This window comes from Heptranchias perlo, chromosome 15 (genome assembly GCF_035084215.1).
Source record: "Heptranchias perlo isolate sHepPer1 chromosome 15, sHepPer1.hap1, whole genome shotgun sequence".
Classification (NCBI taxonomy): Eukaryota; Metazoa; Chordata; class Chondrichthyes; order Hexanchiformes; family Hexanchidae; genus Heptranchias; species Heptranchias perlo.
This window is the reverse complement of record NC_090339.1, coordinates 1,337,913-1,360,919: the sequence shown is the minus strand read 5'-3', so window position 1 is coordinate 1,360,919 and position 23,007 is coordinate 1,337,913. Positions and strand designations below refer to the sequence as shown.

Here is a 23,007-nt window from a genome sequence, read left to right as displayed (position 1 = left end):
CCTTATCCCCATATCACTGAACCCCACCTACCCACCTTCTCACCATATCACTCAACCCCATCGACCCACTTTCTCCCCATATCACTCAACCCCACCTACCCACCTTCTCCCCATATCACTCAACCCCACCTACCCACCTTCTCCCCATATCACTCAACCCCACCTACCCACCTTCTCCCCATATCACTCAACCCCACCTACCCACCTTATCCCCATATCACTGAACCCCACCTACCCACCTTCTCACCATATCAATCAACCGCACCTACCCACCTTCTCACCATATCAATCAACCCCACCTACCCACCTTCTCCCCATATCACTCAACCCCACCTACCCACCTTATCCCCATATCACTGAACCCCACCTACCCACCTTCTCACCATATTAATCAACCCCACCTACCCACCTTCTCCCCATATCACTCAACCCCACCAACCCACCTTCTCCCCATATCACTCAACCCCACCTACCCATCTTCTCACCTTATCACTCAACCACACCGACACACCTTCTCACCATATCAATCAACCCCACCAACCCACCTTCTCACCATATCACTCAACCCCATCTACCCACCTTCTCCCCATATTTCTCAACCCCACCAACCCACCTTCTCCCCATATCACTCAACCCCACCTCCCCAACTTCTCCCCATATCACTCAACCCCACCTACCCACCTTCTCACCATATCACTCAACACCATCTACCCACCTTCCCCCCATATCACTCAACCCCACCTACCCACCTTCTCACCATATCACTCAACCCCACCTACCCACCTTCTCCCCATATCACTCAACACCATCTACCCACCTTCTCCCCATATCACTCAACCCCACCTACCCACCTTCTCACCATATCACTCAACCCCAACTACCGACCTTCTCCCCATATCACTCAACCCCACCTACCCACCTTCTCACCATATCACTCAACCCCATCTACCCACCTTCTCCCCATATCACTCAACCCCACCTACCTACCTTCTCCGCATATCACTCAACCCCACCTACCCACCTTCTCCCCATATCACTCAACCCCATTTACCCACCTTCTCCCCATATCACTCAACCCCACCTATCCACCTTCTCCCCATATCACTCAACCCCACCTACCCACCTTCTCACCATATCACTCAACCCCATCTACCCACCTTCTCCCCATATTTCTCAACCCCATCTACCCACCTTCTCCCCATATCACTCAACCCCACCTACCCACCTTCTCACCATATCACTCAACGCCACATACCCACCTTCTCCCCATATCACTCAACCCCACCTACCCACCTTCTCACCATATCACTCAACCCCATCTACCCACCTTCTCCCCATATTTCTCAACCCCATCTACCCACCTTCTCCCCATATCACTCAACCCCACCTACCCACCTTCTCACCATATCACTCAACCCCATCTACCCACCTTCTCCCCATAATTCTCAACCCCATCTACCCACCTTCTCCCCATATCACTCAACCCCACCTACCCACCTTCTCCCCATATCACTCAACCCCACCTACCCATCTTCTCACCATATCACTCAACGCCACATACCCACCTTCTCACCATGTCACTTAACCCCACCTACCCACCTTCTCCCCATATCACTCAACACCATCTACCCACCTTCTCCCCATATAACTCAACCCCACCTACCCACCTTCTCACCTTAACACTCAACCCCACCTACCCACCTTCGCCCCACATCAGTCAATCCCACCGACCCACCTTCTCCCCATATCACTCAACCCCACCTACCTCCCTTATCCCCATATCACTCAACCCCATCTACCCACCTTCTCCCCATATTTCTCAACCCCATCTACCCACCTTCTCCCCATATCACTCAACCCCACCGACCCACCTTCTCACCATATCACTCAACGCCATCGACCCACCTTCTCCGCATATTACTCAACCCCACCTACCCAACTTCTCCCCATATCACTCAACCCCACCTACCCACCTTCTCCCCATATCACTCAACCCCACCTACCCACCTTCTCACCATATCACTCAAGCCTACCTACCCACCTTCTCCCCATATCACTCAACCCCACCTACCCACCTTCTCACCATATCACTCAACCCCATCTACCCACCTTCTCCCCATATCACTCAACCCCACTTACCTACCTTCTCCGCATATTACTCAACCCCACCTACCCAACTTCTCCCCATATCACTCAACCCCACCTACCCACCTTCTCCCCATATCACTCAAACCCACCTACCCACCTTCTCACCATATCACTCAACCCCACCAACCCACCTTCTCACCATATCACTCAAGCCTACCTACCCACCTTCTCCCCATATCACTCAACCCCACCTACCCACCTTATCCCCATATCACTCAACCCCACCTACCCACCTTATCCCCATATCACTGAACCCCACCTACCCACCTTCTCAACATATCACTCAACCCCACGTACCCACCTTCTCACCATATCACTCAACCCCATCGACCCACCTTCTCCCCATATCACTCAACCCCACCTACCCACCTTCTCCCCATATCACTCAACCCCACCGACCCACCTTCTCCCCATATCACTCAAACCCACCAACCCACCTTCTCCTCATATCACTCAACCCCACCTACCCATCTTCTCACCTTATCACTCAACCCCACCTACCCACCTTCTCACCATATTAATCAACCCCACCTACCCACCTTCTCCCCATATCACTCAACCCCACCAACCCACCTTCTCCCCATATCACTCAACCCCACCTACCCATCTTCTCACCTTATCACTCAACCACACCTACACACCTTCTCACCATATCAATCAACCCCACCAACCCACCTTCTCACCATATCACTCAACCCCATCTACCCACCTTCTCCCCATATTTCTCAACCCCACCAACCCACCTTCTCCCCATATCACTCAACCCCACCTCCCCAACTTCTCCCCATATCACTCAACCCCACCTACCCAACTTCTCACCATATCACTCAACACCATCGACCCACCTTCTCCCCATATCACTCAACCCCACCTACCCACCTTCTCACCATATCACTCAACCCCACCTACCCACCTTCTCCCCATATCACTCATCCCCATCTACCCACCTTCTCCCCATATTTCTCAACCCCACCAACCCACCTTCTCCCCAAATCACTCAACCCCACCTCCCCAACTTCTCCCCATATCACTCAACCCCACCTACCCACCTTCTCACCATATCACTCAACACCATCTACCCACCTTCCCCCCATATCACTCAACCCCACCTACCCACCTTCTCACCATATCACTCAACCCCACCTACCCACCTTCTCCCCATATCACTCAACACCATCTACCCAACTTCTCCCCATATCACTCAACCCCACCTACCCACCTTCTCACCATATCACTCAACCCCAACTACCCACCTTCTCCCCATATCACTCAACCCCACCTACCCACCTTCTCACCATATCACTCAACCCCATCTACCCACCTTCTCCCCATATCACTCAAACCCACCTACCCACCTTCTCCCCATATCACTCAACCCCACCTACCCACCTTCTCCCCATATCACTCAACCCCATTTACCCACCTTCTCCCCATATCACTCAACCCCACCTACCCACCTTCTCACCATATCACTTAACGCCACATACCCACCTTCTCCCCATATCACTCAACCCCACCTACCCATCTTCTCACCATATCACTCAACGCCACATACCCACCTTCTCACCATTTCACTTAACCCCACCTACCCACCTTCTCCCCATATCAACCAACACCATCTACCCACCTTCTCCCCATATAACTCAACCCCACCTACTCACCTTCGCCCCACATCAGTCAATCCCACCGACCCACCTTCTCCCCATATCACTCAACCCCACCTACCCAGCTTCGCCCCATATCACTCAACCCCACCTACCCAGCTTCTCCCCATATCACTCAACCCCACCTGCCTCCCTGATCACAATATCACTCAACCCCACCTACCCACCTTCTCACCATATCACTCAACCCCACCGACCCACCTTATCCCCATATCACTCAACCCCACCTACCCACCTTATCCCCATATCACTCAACCCCACCTACCCACCTTATCCCCATATCACTGAACCCCACCTACCCACCTTCTCACCATATCACTCAACCCCATCGACCCACTTTCTCCCCATATCACTCAACCCCACCTACCCACCTTCTCCCCATATCACTCAACCCCACCTACCCACCTTCTCCCCATATCACTCAACCCCACCTACCCACCTTCTCCCCATATCACTCAACCCCACCTACCCACCTTATCCCCATATCACTGAACCCCACCTACCCACCTTCTCACCATATCAATCAACCCCACCTACCCACCTTCTCACCATATCAATCAACCCCACCTACCCACCTTCTCCCCATATCACTCAACCCCACCTACCCACCTTATCCCCATATCACTGAACCCCACCTACCCACCTTCTCACCATATCAATCAACCCCACCTACACACCTTCTCACCATATCAATCAACCCCATCTACCCACCTTCTCCCCATATTTCGCAACCCCACCTACCCACCTTCTCACCATATCACTCAACACCATCTACCCACCTTCTCCCCATATCACTCAACCCCACCTACCCACCTTCTCACCATATCACTCAACCCCACCTACCCACCTTCTCCCCATATCACTCAACCCCATCTACCCACCTTCTCCCCTTATCACTCAACCCCACCTACCCACCTTCTCACCATATCACTCAACCCCATCTACCCACCTTCTCCCCATATCACTCAACCCCACCTACCCACCTTCTCACCATATCACTCAACCCCACCTAACCACCTTCTCCCCATATCACTCAACCCCACCTACCTAACTTCTCCGCATATCACTCAACCCCACCTACCCACCTTCTCCCCATATCACTCAACCCCATTTACCCACCTTCTCCCCATATCACTCAACCCCACCTACCCACCTTCTCACCATATCACTCAACCCCATCTACCCACCTTCTCCCCATATTTCTCAACCCCACCTACCCACCTTCTCCCCATATCACTCAACACCACCTACCCACCTTCTCACCATATCACTCAACACCACCTACCCACCTTCTCACCATATCACTCAACCCCATCTACCCACCTTCTCCCCATATAACTCAACACCACCTACCCACCTTCTCACCATATCACTCAACCCCATCTACCCACCTTCTCCCCATATTTCTCAACCCCACCTACCCAACTTCTCACCATATCAATCAACCCCACCTACCCACCTTCTCCCCATATCACTCAACACCACCTACCCACCTTCTCACCATATCACTCAACACCACCTACCCACCTTCTCACCATATCACTCAACCCCATCTACCCACCTTCTCCCCATATAACTCAACACCACCTACCCACCTTCTCACCATATCACTCAACCCCATCTACCCACCTTCTCCCCATATTTCTCAACCCCACCTACCCACCTTCTCCCCATATCACTCAACACCACCTACCCACCTTCTCACCATATCACTCAACACCACCTACCCACCTTCTCACCATATCACTCAACCCCATCTACCCACCTTCTCCCCATATAACTCAACACCACCTACCCACCTTCTCACCATATCACTCAACCCCATCTACCCACCTTCTCCCCATATTTCTCAACCCCACCTACCCAACTTCTCACCATATCAATCAACCCCACCTACCCACCTTCTCACCATATCACTCAACACCACCTACCCACCTTCTCACCATATCACTCAACGCCACATACCCACCTTCTCCCCATATCACTCAACCCCATCTACCCACCTTCTCCCCATATCACTCAACACCACCTACCCACCTTCTCACCATATCACTCAACGCCACATACCCACCTTCTCCCCATATCACTCAACCCCACCTACCCACCTTCTCACCATATCACTCAATGCCACATACCCACCTTCTCCCCATATCACTCAACCCCACCTACCCACCTTCTCCCCATATCACTCAACGCCACATACCCACCTTCTCCCCATATCACTCAACCCCATCTACCCACCTTCTCCCCTTATCACTCAACCCCACCTACCCACCTTCTCCCCATATCACTCAACCCCATCTCCCCACCTTCTCCCCATATCACTCAACCCCACCTATCCACCTTCTCACCATATCACTCAACCCCACCTACCCACCTTCTCCCCATGTCACTCAACCCCACCTACCCACCTTCTCACCATATCACTCAACGCCACCTACCCACCTTCTCCCCATGTCACTCAACCCCACCTACCCATCTTCTCACCATGTCACTCAACCCCAACTACCCATCTTCTCCCCATATCACTCAACCCCACCTACCCACCTTCTCCCCATGTCACTCAACCCCACCTACCCACCTTCTCACCATATCACTCAACCCCACCTATCCACCTTCTCCCCATATCACTCAACCCCAACTACCCATCTTCTCCCCATATCACTCAACCCCACCTACCCACCTTCTCACCATATCACTCGACGCCACATACCCACCTTCTCCCCATATCACTCAACGCCACATACCCACCTTCTCCCCATATCACTCAACCCCATCTACCCACCTTCTCCCCATATTTCTCAACCCCATCTACCCACCTTCTCCCCATATCACTCAACCCCACCTACCCACCTTCTCACCATATCACTCAACGCCACATACCCAACTTCTCCCCATATCACTCAACCCCACCTACCCACCTTCTCCCCATATCACTCAACCCCACCTACCCACCTTCTCACCATGTCACTCAACCCCACCTACCCATCTTCTCCCCATATCACTCAACCCCACCTACCCACCTTCTCACCATGTCACTCAACCCCACCTACCCATCTTCTCCCCATATCACTCAACCCCACCTACCCACCTTCTCCCCATATCACTCAACCCCACCTACCCACCTTCTCACCATATCACTCAACCCCACCTACCCACCTTCTCCCCATATCACTCAACCCCATCTACCCACCTTCTCCCCATATCACTCAACCCCACCTACCCACCTTCTCACCATATCACTCAACCCCACCTAACCACCTTCTCCCCATATCACTCAACCCCACCTACCTAACTTCTCCGCATATCACTCAACCCCACCTACCCACCTTCTCCCCATATCACTCAACCCCATTTACCCACCTTCTCCCCATATCACTCAACCCCACCTATCCACCTTCTCCCCATATCACTCAACACCACCTACCCACCTTCTCCCCATATTTCTCAACCCCACCTACCCACCTTCTCCCCATATCACTCAACCCCACCTACCCACCTTCTCACCATATCACTCAACGCCACATACCCACCTTCTCCCCATATCACTCAACCCCACCTACCCACCTTCTCACCATATCACTCAATGCCACATACCCACCTTCTCCCCATATCACTCAACCCCACCTACCCACCTTCTCCCCATATCACTCAACGCCACATACCCACCTTCTCCCCATATCACTCAACCCCATCTACCCACCTTCTCCCCTTATCACTCAACCCCACCTACCCACCTTCTCCCCATATCACTCAACCCCATCTCCACACCTTCTCCCCTTATCACTCAACCCCACCTACCCACCTTCTCCCCATATCACTCAACCCCACCTACCCACCTTCTCCCCATGTCACTCAACCCCACCTACCCACCTTCTCCCCATATCATTCAACCCCACCTACCCACCTTCTCACCATGTCACTGAACCCCACCTACCCACCTTCTCCCCATATCACTCAACCCCACCTACCCACCTTATCCCCATATCACTCAACCCCATTTACCCACCTTCTCCCCATATCACTCAACCCCACCTATCCACCTTCTCCCCATATCACTCAACCCCACCTACCCATCTTCTCCCCATATCACTCAACCCCACCTACCCACCTTCTCCCCATGTCACTCAACCCCACCTACCCATCTTCTCCCCATATCACTCAACCCCACCTACCCACCTTCTCACCATGTCACTCAACCCCACCTACCCATCTTCTCCCCATATCACGCAACCCCACCTACCCACCTTCTCACCATATCACTCGACGCGACATACCCACCTTCTCCCCATATCACTCAACGCCACATACCCACCTTCTCCCCATATCACTCAACCCCATCTACCCACCTTCTCCCCATATTTCTCAACCCCATCTACCCACCTTCTCCCCATATCACTCAACCCCACCTACCCACCTTCTCACCATATCACTCAACGCCACATACCCACCTTCTCACCATATCACTCAACGCCACATACCCACCTTCTCCCCATATCACTCAACCCCACCTACCCACCTTCTCCCCATATCACTCAACCCCACCTACCCACCTTCTCACCATGTCACTCAACCCCACCTACCCATCTTCTCCCCATATCACTCAACCCCACCTACCCACCTTCTCACCATGTCACTCAACCCCACCTACCCATCTTCTCCCCATATCACTCAACCCCATCTCCCCACCTTATCCCCATATCACTCAACCCCATTTACCCACCTTCTCCCCATATCACTCAACCCCACCTATCCACCTTCTCCCCATATCACTCAACCCCACCTACCCATCTTCTCCCCATATCACTCAACCCCACCTACCCACCTTCTCCCCATATCACTCAACCCCACCTACCCATCTTCTCCCCATATCACTCAACCCCACCTACCCACCTTCTCCCCATGTCACTCAACCCCACCTACCCATCTTCTCCCCATATCACTCAACCCCACCTACCCACCTTCTCACCATATCACTCGACGCGACATACCCACCTTCTCCCCATATCACTCAACGCCACATACCCACCTTCTCCCCATATCACTCAACCCCATCTACCCACCTTCTCCCCATATTTCTCAACCCCATCTACCCACCTTCTCCCCATATCACTCAACCCCACCTACCCACCTTCTCACCATATCACTCAACGCCACATACCCACCTTCTCACCATATCACTCAACGCCACATACCCACCTTCACCCCATATCACTCAACCCCACCTACCCACCTTCTCCCCATATCACTCAACCCCACCTACCCACCTTCTCACCATGTCACTCAACCCCACCTACCCATCTTCTCCCCATATCACTCAACCCCACCTACCCACCTTCTCACCATGTCACTCAACCCCACCTACCCATCTTCTCCCCATATCACTCAACCCCATCTCCCCACCTTCTCCCCATATCACTCAACCCCACCTACCCACCTTCTCCCCATATCACTCAACCCCACCTACCCACCTTCTCACCATGTCACTCAACCCTACCTACCCATCTTCTCCCCATATCACTCAACCCCATCTCCCCACCTTCTCCCCATATCACTCAACCCCACCTACCCATCTTCTCCCCATATCACTCAACCCCACCTACCCACCTTCTCACCATGTCACTTAACACCACCTACCCACCTTCTCCCCATATCACTCAACCCCACCTACCCACCTTCTCACCATATCACTCAACACCACCTACCCACCTTCTCTCTATATCACTCAACCCCACCTACCCACCTTCTCTCTGTATCACTCAACCCCACCTACCCACCTTCTCCCCATATCACTCAACCCCACCTACCCACCTTCTCCCCATATCACTCAACCCCACCTACCCACCTTCTCCCCATATCACTCAACCCCACCTACCCACCTTCTCCCCATATCACTCAACCCCACCTACCCACCTTCTCCCCATATCACTCAACCCCACCTACCCACCTTCTCCCCATATCACTCAACCCCACCTACCCACCTTCTCCCCATATCACTCAACCCCACCTACCCACCTTCTCCCCATATCACTCAACCCCACCTACCCACCTTCTCCCCATATCACTCAACCCCACCTACCCGCCTTCTCCCCATATCACTCAACCCCACCTACCCACCTTCTCCCCATATCACTGAACCCCACCTACCCACCTTCTCCCCATATCACTCAACCCCACCTACCCACCTTCTCCCCATATCACTCAACCCCACCTACCCACCTTCTCCCCATATCACTCAACCCCACCTACCCACCTTCTCACCGGATCACTCCACCGAGAAGGGAAGATGTTTCCACTTGTTGTTAGTCCAAAGCTAGAGGTCATCAACATAAGATCACCACTAATAAATCCAATAGGGAGTTCAGGAGAAACTTCTTTACCCAGTGAGTGGTGAGAATTGCTGGTTGAGGCAAATAGAATAAATGCATTTAAGGGGAAGCTCAATAAATGGGAAGAAGAAAAGAATAGAAGGGTATCCTGATAGGGTGAGATGAAGTGAAGATGGAGGAGGCTCGTGTGGAGCATCGACCAGTTGGGCCAAATGTCCTTTTTCTGTGCTGTGGACTCTATGTGATCATAGAATCATAGATTCATTAAAAATTTACGGCACAGAAGGATGCCATTCGGCCCATCGTGTCCGCACCAGCCGAAAATGAGCCACACATCGTAATCCCATTTTCCAGCCCCTGCACTCGATCCCTCCACTGCCTCTGATTTGTCACGCTACTTGTCTGACATCCAGCCTTGGATGAGCCAAAATTTCCTCTAATTAAATATTGGGAAGATCGAAGCCATTGTCTCAGGGTGAACGAGACTGTTCGCAATTTTGGCATCCTATATAACCCTGAGATGAGCTTCCGACCACATATCCTCTGCATCACCAAGACCGCCTACTTCCACCCCTGTAAATATCGCCCGTCTCTGCCCCTGCCTCAGCCTATCTGTTTCTGAAACCCTCATCCATGCTTAAGACGCTGCTTAAAACCTCCCTCTTCGACCAAGCTTTTTGGTCACCTGTCCTAACGTCTCCTTCTTTGGCTCAGTGTCAATTTTTGTCTGTTTGCACTCCTGTGAAGTCCTTTGGGATGTTTTACTCCATTAATGGTACTAAATAAATGCGCATTGTTGTTGTAGCACCTACCCACTTTCTTACCCGAGCCTTCAGTCCCAACTATGCATCTTCTCACGATAACCCCAACTCTACCTACCCACCTACTCACATATGTGACTCTGTGTACATTTAAGATTGTGTGTGTCTATGATTTTGCACACGTTGATTGTATGAATGTGTGTGTGAGACTGATTGTGTGAGTATCCGCGAATAAGAGACTTCTGTGTGCTTGTGTCTGAGACTTTGTACGTGTGTGAGTGTGCGTGTCTGTGAGTGTGCATGCGTGTATGTGAGTGTGTGCATGTGTGTGAGTGTTTGTGTGTGTGTCAGTTAGAATGGGCTAAGGTTGGGAGAGGTTAAGGTTGGGAGGGGTTAAGTTTGGGAAGGTTAAGGTTGGGATGGGTTAAGGTTGGGATGGGTTAAGGTTGGGAGAGGTTAAAGTTGGGATCTTTTAAGGTTGGGAGTGTTTAAGGTTGGGATGGGTTAAGGTTGGGAGAGGTTAAAGTTGGGATCTTTTAAGGTTGGGAGTGTTTAAGGTTGGGAGAGGTTAAGGTTGGGATGGGTTAAGGTTGGGAGGGGTGAAGGTTGGGAGGGGTGAAGGTTGGGAGGGGTGAAGGTTGGGAGGGGTTAAGGTTGGGAGGGGTGAAGGTTGGGAGGGGTGAAGGTTGGGAGGGGTGAAGGTTGGGATGGTTTATGGTTGGGATGGTTTAAGGTTGGGAGGGCTTAAAGTTGGGAGTGGTTAAGGTATGGAGAGTTTAAGGTTGGGAGGGGTTAAGTTTGGGAGGGTTAAAGTTGGGAGGGGTTAAGGTTGGGATTGGTTAAGGTTGGGAGGTGTTAAGTTTGGGAAGTTTTAAGGTCGGTAGGGGTTAAAGTTGTGAGGAGTTCCATTTGGGATGGGTTAAGGTTGGGAGAGTTTAAAGATGGGAGAGGTTAAGGTTGGGAGAGTTTTAAGTTGGGGGGGTTTATGGTTGGGTGGGTTAAGATTGGGAGAGATTAAGGTTGGAAGAGGTTAAGCTAGGGAGGGGTTAAGTTTGGGACGGTTTAAGGTTGGGAGGGGTTAAGCTTGGGATTGTGGGATTCTGAGCTAGAGATAGATACTGATAAATGAAGCAACAGGAGTTTCAGATACTGATCACATTGCTGGCTGCATCTTCTGTTTATATTTTAAATCAGGAGAAAAGAATTAGTTGAAGAAAAATTCATAAATACACTCTTGCCTTGAATGTCCTTGGACGTGTTGCTACTGTAACTTGGTCTGGATTATGGCAGAGGCCCTGATTACATGTGATTGAGGAGTGTGCTGCACTTCTAATTAATTACAGTGTCACAGTGCAGAGAGGCCGAGGAAATTCAGGGCCTGTGTCTTTCTCCCCCTCCAGGTCTCCTGTGGTCTCATGAAGATGTGGACTCCTTTCTGGAGACAGGCAGCTTATCATAGAATCATAGAAAGTTACGGCACAGAAGGAGGCCTTTTGGCCCATCATGTCAGTGCCGGCCGAAAAAGAACTATCCAGCTTCATCCCACTTTCCAGCTCTTGGTCCGTAGCCCTGTAGGTTACGGCTCTTCAGGTGCACATCCAGGTACTTTTTAAATGAGTTGAGAGTTTCTGCCTCTACCATCCTTTCAGGCAGTGAGTTCCAGACCCCCACCACCCTCTGGGTGAAAACATTTTTCCTCAGCTCCCCTCTAATCCTTCTACCAATCACTTTAAATCTATGCCCCCTGGTCATTGACCCCTCCACTAAGGGAAATAGGTCCTGCCTATCCACTCTATCTAGGCCCCTCATAATTTTATACACCTCAATTAAATCTCCCCTCAGCTTCCTTTGTTCTAAAGAAAACAACCCCAGCCTATCCAATCTTTCCTCATAGCTAAAATTCTCCAGTCCTGGCAACATCCTCATAAATCTCCTCTGTACCCTCTCTAGTGCAATTACATCCTTCCTGTAATGTGGTGACCAGAACTGTACACATTACTCAAGTTGTAGCCTAACCAGTGTTTTATACAGTTCCAGCATAACCTCCCTGCTCTTATATTCTATGCCTCGGCTAATAAAGGAAAGTATTCTATATGCTTTCTTAACCACCTTATCTACCTGTCCTGCTACCTTCAGGGATCTGTGGACATGCACTCCAAGGTCCCTCACTTCCTCTACACCTCTCAGTATCCTCCCATTTATTGTGTATTCCCTTGCCTTGTTTGCCCTCCCCAAATGCATTACCTCACACTTCTCTGGATTGAATTCCATTTGCCACTTTTCTGCCCACCTGACCAGTCCATTGATATCTTCCTGCAGTCTACAGCTTTCCTCCTCACTATCAACCACACGGCCAATTTTTGTATCATCTGCAAACTTCTTGATCAAGCCCCCCACATTCAAGTCCGAATATATATCACAAAAAGCAAGGGACCTGGTACTGAGCCCCGCGGAGCCCCACTGGAAACAGCCTTCCAGTCGCAAAAACACCCGTCGACCATTACCCTTTGCTTCCTGCCACTGAGCCAATTTTGGATCCAACTTGCCACTTTCCCTTGGATCCCATGGGCTTTTACTTTTTTGACCAATCTGCCATGTGGGACCTTGTCAAAAGCCTTGCTAAATCCATGTAGACTACATCAAACGCATTACCCTCATCGACCCTCCTTGTTACCTCCTCAAAAAATTCAATCAAGTCAGTCAGACACAACCTTCCCTTAACAAGTCCTTGATTAATCCGTGCCTTTCTAAGTGACGGTTTATCCTGTCCCTCAGAATTGATTCCAATAATTTGCCCACCACCGAGGCTAGACTGACTGGCCTGTAATTACTCGGTCTATCCCTCGCTCCCTCATTAAACAATGGTACAACGTTAGCAGTCCTCCAATCATCCGGCACCATGCCTGTCGCCAGTGAGGATTGGAAAATGATGGTCAGAGCCTCCGCTATTTGGTCCATTGCTTCTTTTAACAGCCTGGGATACATTTCATCCGACCCTGGTGATTTATCCACTTTCAAAGATGCTAATCCTCTCAATACTTCCTCTCTCACTCAGTTTCCCCCATTCAATATTTCACACTCCTCCTCCTTAAAATCCCTGCATCTCCCTCTTCTTTGTGAAGTCAGATGCAAAGTATTCATTAAGAATACTTCGGGTTTGAGTCCAGAGAGAGTCTCAGCCACAAATCAGAGTCAGAATATGGACATCGACAATGAGACCCACAAACTCACACTGAGACACACACACTGAGACACACACACTGAGACACACACACACTGAGACACACACACTGAGACACACACACACACTGAGACACACACACACACACACACACACACACTGAGACACACACACACTGAGACACACACACACTGAGACACACACACACTGAGACACACACACTGAGACACACACACACACACACACTGAGACACACACACACTGAGACACACACACACTGAGACACACACACTGAGACACACACACACTGAGACACACACACTGAGACACACACACACACACTGAGACACACACACTGAGACACACACTGAGACACACACACTGAGACACACACTGAGAGACACACACACTGAGACACACACTGAGAGACACACACACACTGAGACACACACACTGAGACACACACACTGAGACACACACTGAGAGACACACACACTGAGACACACACTGAGAGACACACACACTGAGACGCACACACACACACTGAGACACACACACTGAGACACACACTGAGAGACACACACACTGAGACACACACTGAGAGACACACACACACTGAGACACACACACTGAGACACACACACTGAGACACACACTGAGAGACACACACTGAGAGACACACACACTGAGACACACACACACACTGAGACATACACACACACTGAGACATACACACTGAGACACACACACTGAGACACACACTGAGAGACACACACACTGAGACACACACACACACACACTGAGACACACACACTGAGACACACACTGAGAGACACACACACACTGAGAGACACACACACACTGAGACACACACACTGAGACACACACCGAGAGACACACACACTGAGACACACACACACACACACACACACTGAGACACACACACTGAGACACACACTGAGAGACACACTGAGAGACACACACACACTGAGACACACACACTGAGACACACACACTGAGACACACACTGAGAGACACACACACACTGAGACACACACACACACACTGAGACACACACACTGAGACACACACTGAGAGACACACACACACTGAGACACACACATTGAGACACACACTGAGAGACACACACACACTGAGACACACACTGAGACACACACACACACTGAGAGACACACGCAAACACTGAGACACACACACACACTGAGACACGCACACACACACACACACACACACTGAGAGACACACACACACTGAGACACACACACTGAGAGACACACACACACTGAGACACACACACACACACACACACACAGAGACACACACACTGAGACACACACTGAGAGACACACACACACTGAGACACACACACACACACTGAGACACACACACACACACTGAGACACACACACTGAGAGACACACACACACTGAGACACACACACACTGAGACACACACACACACACACACACACTGAGAGACACACACACACTGAGACACACACACACTGAGACACACACACTGAGAGACACACACACACTGAGACACACACACACTGAGACACACACACACACACACACTGAGACACACACACACACTGAGACACACACACACTGAGAGACACACGCACACTGAGAGACACACACACAGAGACACACACACACTGAGAGACACACGCACACTGAGAGACACACGCACACTGAGACACACACACACACTGAGACACACACACACTGAGAGACACACGCACACTGAGAGACACACACACAGAGACACACACACACTGAGAGACACACGCACACTGAGACACACACACACACTGAGACACACACACACTGAGAGACACACGCACACTGAGAGACACACACACAGAGACACACACACACTGAGAGACACACACACTGAGAGACACACGCACACTGAGAGACACACGCACACTGAGAGACACACGCACACTGAGAGACACACACACAAAGACACACACACACACTGAGACACACACTGAGAGACACACACACACTGAGAGACACACGCACCCTGAGAGACACACACACAGAGACACACACACACACTGAGACACACACTGAGAGACACATGCACACTGAGAAACACACACACACAGACACACACACGCACTGAGACACACACTGAGAGACACACACACACTGAGAGAGACACACACACTGAGACACACACACTGTGACACACACACACACTGAGACACACACACACTGAGAGACACACGCACACTGAGAGACACACACACAGAGACACACACACACACTGAGACACACTGAGAGACACACACACACTGAGAGAGACACACACACTGACACACACACTGTGACACACGCACACACTGAGACACACACAATGAGACACTCATACAAAGAGACACACACTCACACGCTGAGACACACACACTTAAAGACACACACACACAGACACACACTGAGAGACACACACACTGAGACACACGCAAACACTGAGACACGCACACTGAGAGGCACACACACACACTGATACAAATACACTGAGATACACACACAGAGACACACGCGCACACAGAGACACACACACTGAGACACACACACACACACACACACTGAGACAAATACACTGAGACACACACACACTGAGACACAACACACATTGAGACACAGGGACACACACACAGAGACACACAAACTGAGACACACACACACTGAGACACACACACACACTGAGACACACACACACTGAGAGACACACACTGAGAGACACACACTGAGAGACACATGCACACACAGAGACACACCCACACACAGAGACACACCCACACACTGAGACACACACACTGAGACACACACGCACACACTGAGACACACACACACACTGAGACACACACACACACACACACACACTGAGACACACACACACACACACACACACTGAGACACACACACACACACGCTGAGACACACACTGAGACACACATACTGAGAGACACACACTCACACACTGAGACACACACACTGAGACACAACACACATTGAGACACACACACACTGAGAGACACACACACTGAGACACACACATACACACACACACTGAGACACACACACACACACACACTGTGACAAATACAGATACACACAGAGAGACACACACACACACACTGAGACACACACACACACACACACTGAGACACAACACACATTGAGACACATGAACTGAGACACACACACACTGAGACACACACACTGAGACACACACACTGAGACACACACACACTGAGACACACACACACTGAGATACACACACACTGAGACACACACACTGAGACACACACTGAGACACACACACTGAGACACACACACACACACAGACACACACACACTGAGACACACACACTGAGACACAAGCACACAGACTGAGACACACTCACTGAGACACACACACTGAGACACACACACACACACACACAGACACACACACACACACTGAGACACACATACACACAGATACACACAGACATACTCGGACACACAAACAGGGACACACATTCACACACAAAAAGGCACACAGACACGCAGAGTGACGATTGGTGGTGTGCTACCTCAAAGTGTACAGGATCTTGCCATCGTTCCAGATTCGCAGCAGCTGATTGGGTGTGGTGATCCAATGGGCATCTGCCTGCTTTGAGTTTCGGAATACCGTGTCTGGGATCCAGATGCGTCCCACCATGTTACTGTTCAAAGTCAGGACTTTCAGTGTGCTGTTAAAACGCAGCCTCCTGTCATACCAGGTCTGTGCGAAGAAGATGTCGATGGTGTATTCCTGAAATACAAGGCAGTACCACTTGAAGTCAACGCACCCCGTTTGTAAAATCCCCATTTTTGGGGTTGCGATCCCCCCTCTTTCAGAACTCGCCCAAGTGAGGGAGAGCAGGGCCTCCTTCACTGGTCTGGTTTTATCACTCTAGAACTGGGGCTGTGAACCAGTTTGATGATCAAACAGGGGAGGCAGGTCGCAGCTCGTTCTGGGGCACAGGTTTTAAGGGTGGAAAATGATGGAAGCACTCAGCAGGTCAGGCAGCATCTGTGGAGAGAGAAACAGAGTTAATGGGCCAGAGTTTGCTGTGCCAGGGCATCTAACAGCGTCTGCTGTTGCCCCTGCACGTTTAGGTTTTTAAATTTTTTGCGTGGCAAGTTGCTGAGAGTGTGAGCTGGTAACAGGGCCAGCGAGGGAAACCGGGCATCTGGGACCTGAGTGAACAGAGCAAGTAACTGGGTATCTCCTTAACCAATCCAATCAAAGGATGGGGAAACAAACAGCGGGAGGAGGGTGAATTCAATGTCAAATCAGGCACAGAAAGAGAAATAAAGAGAGGGAAAGAAAGATTGGATTAAAAGAGAAAGAAAAAAGAGACAGAAAGGAAAAGTTTTAAAAAATGTAATTTAAAGTGTGACTCCCCGAAAGATCCAAAATCTGAAGGAATGAGACTCCACACTTGTGATGGTTAATTTTTGGTGTCAGAGAGGTTAATTGGTAGTCATTAATACTTATCATGTTATTAAAAGGGTACTTAGACTGGAATGACAAGACTTAACTTTCTGTGGCCAGTTTAATGGGCAATTAATGGGCAAATGCAGCAAGTTCCCAACAAAAAGGGGAGATGCCGTTTTCGAGAAGCGAACAGCAGAGTGGAACAACTTGGACACCAACTCCTGGATATTCGAGTTTAACCGCACGTCAGCCCCTCGCCTGAAGTTGCTGCACCATTTACCCATAAATAATGAGCTCCATCAGCCTCCCCGTTACTATGACGGCAAATTCTGGCCCAATGTTTCAAGTCGATGACTTTCATCGGAATTGGAGGGAGCTCGAGATTTCACAGTCTTCCCCTTTCCCCTGGCCCTGCACTTGCTCAAAAACTGTTCAATCTCGAACATCGACCAGTGGCGATGAAAGGTCATCGACCTGAAACATTAACTCTGATTCTCTCTCCACAGACCCTGCCTGACCTGCCCAGTGTTTCCAGCATTTTCGGTTTTTATTTCAAATCTCCAGCATTCGCTGTATTTTACTTTTCTGTTTGAAGAGTGCGCTCGGTTGAAATGAGTGACCGATTTCACCAGAGCTGTCGGTGAGGCACACAGGGCACTTATACTGAGGGGCAGGGAGGGGGGGCTGTACTCTGTGGGGGAGGGGGGCTGTACACTGTGGGGGAGGGGGGGCTGTACTCTGTGGGGGAGGGGGGGCTGTACTCTGTGGGGGAGGGGGGGCTGTACTCTGTGGGGGAGGGGGGCTGTACACTGTGGGGGAGGGGGGCTGTACTCTGTGGGGGAGGGGGGCTGTACACTGTGGGGGAGGGGGGGCTGTACTCTGTGGGGGAGGGGGGGCTGTACACTGTGGGGGAGGGGGGGCTGTACTCTGTGGGGGAGGGGGGGCTGTACACTGTGGGGGAGGGGGGGCTGTACACTGTGGGGGAGGGGGGGCTGTACACTGTGGGGGAGGGGGGGCTGTACTCTGTGGGGGAGGGGGGCTGTACTCTGTGGGGGAGGGGGGATGTTCTCTGTGGGGGAGGGGGGCTGTACTCTGTGGGGGAGGGGGGGCTGTACTCTGTGGGGGAGGGGGGCTGTACACTGTGGGGGAGGGGGGACTGTACTCTGTGGGGGAGGGGGGACTGTACTCTGTGGGGGAGGGGGGCTGTACACTGTGGGGGAGGGGGGACTGTACTCTGTGGGGGAGGGGGGCTGTACTCTGTGGGGGAGGGGGGACTGTACTCTGTGGGGGAGGGGGGCTGTACTCTGTGGGGGAGGGGGGACTGTACTCTGTGGGGGAGGGGGGGCTGTACTCTGTGGGGGAGGGGGGCTGTACTCTGTGGGGGAGGGGGGCTGTACTCTGTGGGGGAGGGGGGGCTGTACTCTGTGGGGGAGGGGGGCTGTACTCTGTGGGGGAGGGGGGCTGTACTCTGTGGGGGAGGGGGGGCTGTACTCTGTGGGGGAGGGGGGCTGTACTCTGTGGGGGAGGGGGGGCTGTACTCTGTGGGGGAGGGGGCTGTACACTGTGGGGGAGGGGGGCTGTACTCTGTGGGGGAGGGGGCTGTACACTGTGGGGGAGGGGGGCTGTACTCTGTGGGGGAGGGGGGCTGTACTCTGTGGGGGAGGGGGGCTGTACTCTGTGGGGGAGGGGGCCTGAACTCTGTGGGGGAGGGGGGGACTGTACTCTGTGGGGGAGGGGGAGTTTCCTCGATCTTTGTTGCAGCAATGAAGGTCAGAGGCTGGCGATTGGACCATCACCCCCTGTAAAGGCCCGCGACCCCCACCGATCCAATGAGACACAACGGTAAGTGCTGATTCCCCATTATTTCACTAACCAGTTTTATATTACTGACAGCAAACGCTCGTACGTACGCGGTTCTGATACTGGATTAAGTCGGTAATATTAACGTCATTGTCTTGTAAAACGTAGAGGCCCCAAACCGAACCTTTGCACAGGGATCCTCACAAGGGAGGCACTGCCCCGATAACAGAGTAATGCTGAAGACAGCGCAGACTGTGGACTCCACCTCTCTTAAATAAAATCCAGTTTATCAACTAACTTGAGTAATTGAGCTTTGCCGGAATAAGGAAAGTGCAGATGCTCCTCACAGACTGTGAACTGATGATTAACACCCCCTCGATATGACTCACAGCTTCAATTACCAGGTTCCGTCAGTCCATCAATCAGACCCCACCATGTAAAGACAACCCAGGGAGGCCCCACAACTGACCATCTCTTTCCGAGGAGATCTGCAGAATAAGGGAGATATAATTGAATGGGGGAACGAGGCACAGCACTTCGAGTCAACTACATCCCGTCACTGACACTGGACAGGGCTGTTCAACATGGAGAGGCTGAGATCTACAGGGTTTGTGTTGCTGACAGTATCTGTGAGCGATGTCAGTCAACAATGGTTGGGCAGGGCAGGAACAAGAGGAGATAGATTTTTGTGAGGTTAGTGTATCACGGGATATGGATCAAAGGCGGAGTTGAGGTGCAGGTCAGCCATGATTGAATTGAATGGCGGAACAGACTCCTATGTAACAGGCTCGAGGGGCTGAATGGCCTCCTCCTGTTCCTATGTAACACGGTAAGGTACAGAATCGAGGTGAAGGGCGAAGGCCCACACTGCAGGATACCACTGAGGTGGAAGGAGTAAGTCAGAAGATGGGTTCATGTCGAAGGAGTGGTTTGGTGATATTTTCAAAGCACTCCTGTCCGCCAGGTGGACACCGGCGGACAGGTGTGACCACCTATAGTGAGGGAATGAGTCAAACACAGAGCAAACCTGCTGAAGGGTCAGTCACACATTGCCAACAGAAAGAGATAGGCAAACACTGTTCACATGACCTCTCTGTTGGGTCTGGTTTTAATGGAGTTGGGAGAAAGAAACACACCCACAATACAGGATCCTGAACCCTGCACTCCATATCATGCAGCCTGAAGGGCAGAATCAGTTCCAACTATCGCCAAACTCAACATCGACATATTCCTAGAAAATTAATTTTTTGTGCTCATCCAGCGGACGATTGTCAGTGTTGGAGATGCTCAGATCACCAGTGCAGCAAAGGAGGAGAGGGGCATCGAAACACCTTATGTAGAGTCTCACTTCCCAGTGTTCATGGGCCAGGGTGCCAACCTGGTGAAGCTACAACTCAGGACTACATGCATGCTAAACAGCGGAAGCAACATGCTATAGACAGAGCTAAGCGATTCCACAACCAACGGATCAGATCAAAGCTCTGCAGTCCTGCCACATCCAGTCGTGAATGGTGATGGACAATTAAACAACTAACGGGAGGAGGAGGCTCCGTAAACATCCCCATCCTCAATGATGGTGGAGTCCAGCATGTGAGTGCAAAAGGCAAGGCTGAAGCGTTTGCAACCATCTTCAGCCAAAAGTGCCGAGTGGATGATCCATCTCGGCCTCCTCCCGATATCCCCACCATCACAGAAGCCAGTCTTCGGCCAATTCGATTCACTCCACGTGATATCAAGAAACGGCTGAGCGCATTGGATACAGCAAAGGCTATGGGCCCCGACAACATCCCGGCTGTACTGCTGAAGTCTTGTGCTCCAGAACGAGCTGTGCCTCCAGCCAAACCGTTCCAGTACAGCTACAACACTGGCATCTACCCGACAATGTGGAAAATTGCCCAGGTTTGTCCTGTCCACAAAAAGCAGGACAAATCCAATCCGGCCAATTACCGCCCCATCAGTCTACTCTCAATCATCAGCAAAGTGATGGAAGGTGTCGTCGACAGTGCTATCAAGCGGCACTTACTCACCAATAACCTGCTCACCGATGCTCAGTTTGGGTTCTGCCAGGACCACTCGGCTCCAGACCTCATTACAGCCTTGGTCCAAACATGGACAAAAGAGCTGAATTCCAGAGGTGAGGTGAGAGTGACTGCCCTTGACATCAAGGCAGCATTTGACCGAGTGTGGCACCAAGGAGCCCCAGTAAAATTGAAGTCAATGGGAATCAGGGGGAAAACTCTCCAGTGGCTCGAGTCATACGTAGCACAAAGGAAGATGGTCGTGGTTGTTGGAGGTCAATCATCTCAGCCCCAGGACATTGCTGCAGGAGTTCCTCAGGGCAGTGTCCTAGGCCCAACCATCTTCAGCTGCTTCATCAATGACCTTCCCTCCATCATAAGGTCAGAAATGGGGAAGTTCACTGATGATTGCACAGTGTTCATTTCCATTCGCAACCCCTCAGATAATGAAGCAGTCCGAGCCCGCATGCAGCAAGACCTGGACAACATCCAGGCTTGGGCTCATAAGTGGCAAGTAACATTCGCGCCAGACAAGTGCCAGGCAATGACCATCTCCAACAAGAGAGAGTCTAACCTCCTCCCCTTGACATTCAACAGCAT

General features: G+C 51.3%; 1 protein-coding gene across 1 annotated transcript in view; it reads right to left on the bottom strand.

Moving 5' to 3' along the window:
• The window catches only part of LOC137332661 (gamma-aminobutyric acid receptor subunit gamma-4-like), a 191,856-nt gene that overhangs the window by 62,191 nt on the left and 106,658 nt on the right, over positions 1-23,007 (bottom strand). The window contains exon 2 of the mRNA XM_067996608.1: positions 17,700-17,920. Within this exon, the coding sequence (XP_067852709.1) occupies positions 17,700-17,920 (221 nt within the window). The remainder of the gene's footprint in view (positions 1-17,699; positions 17,921-23,007) is intronic.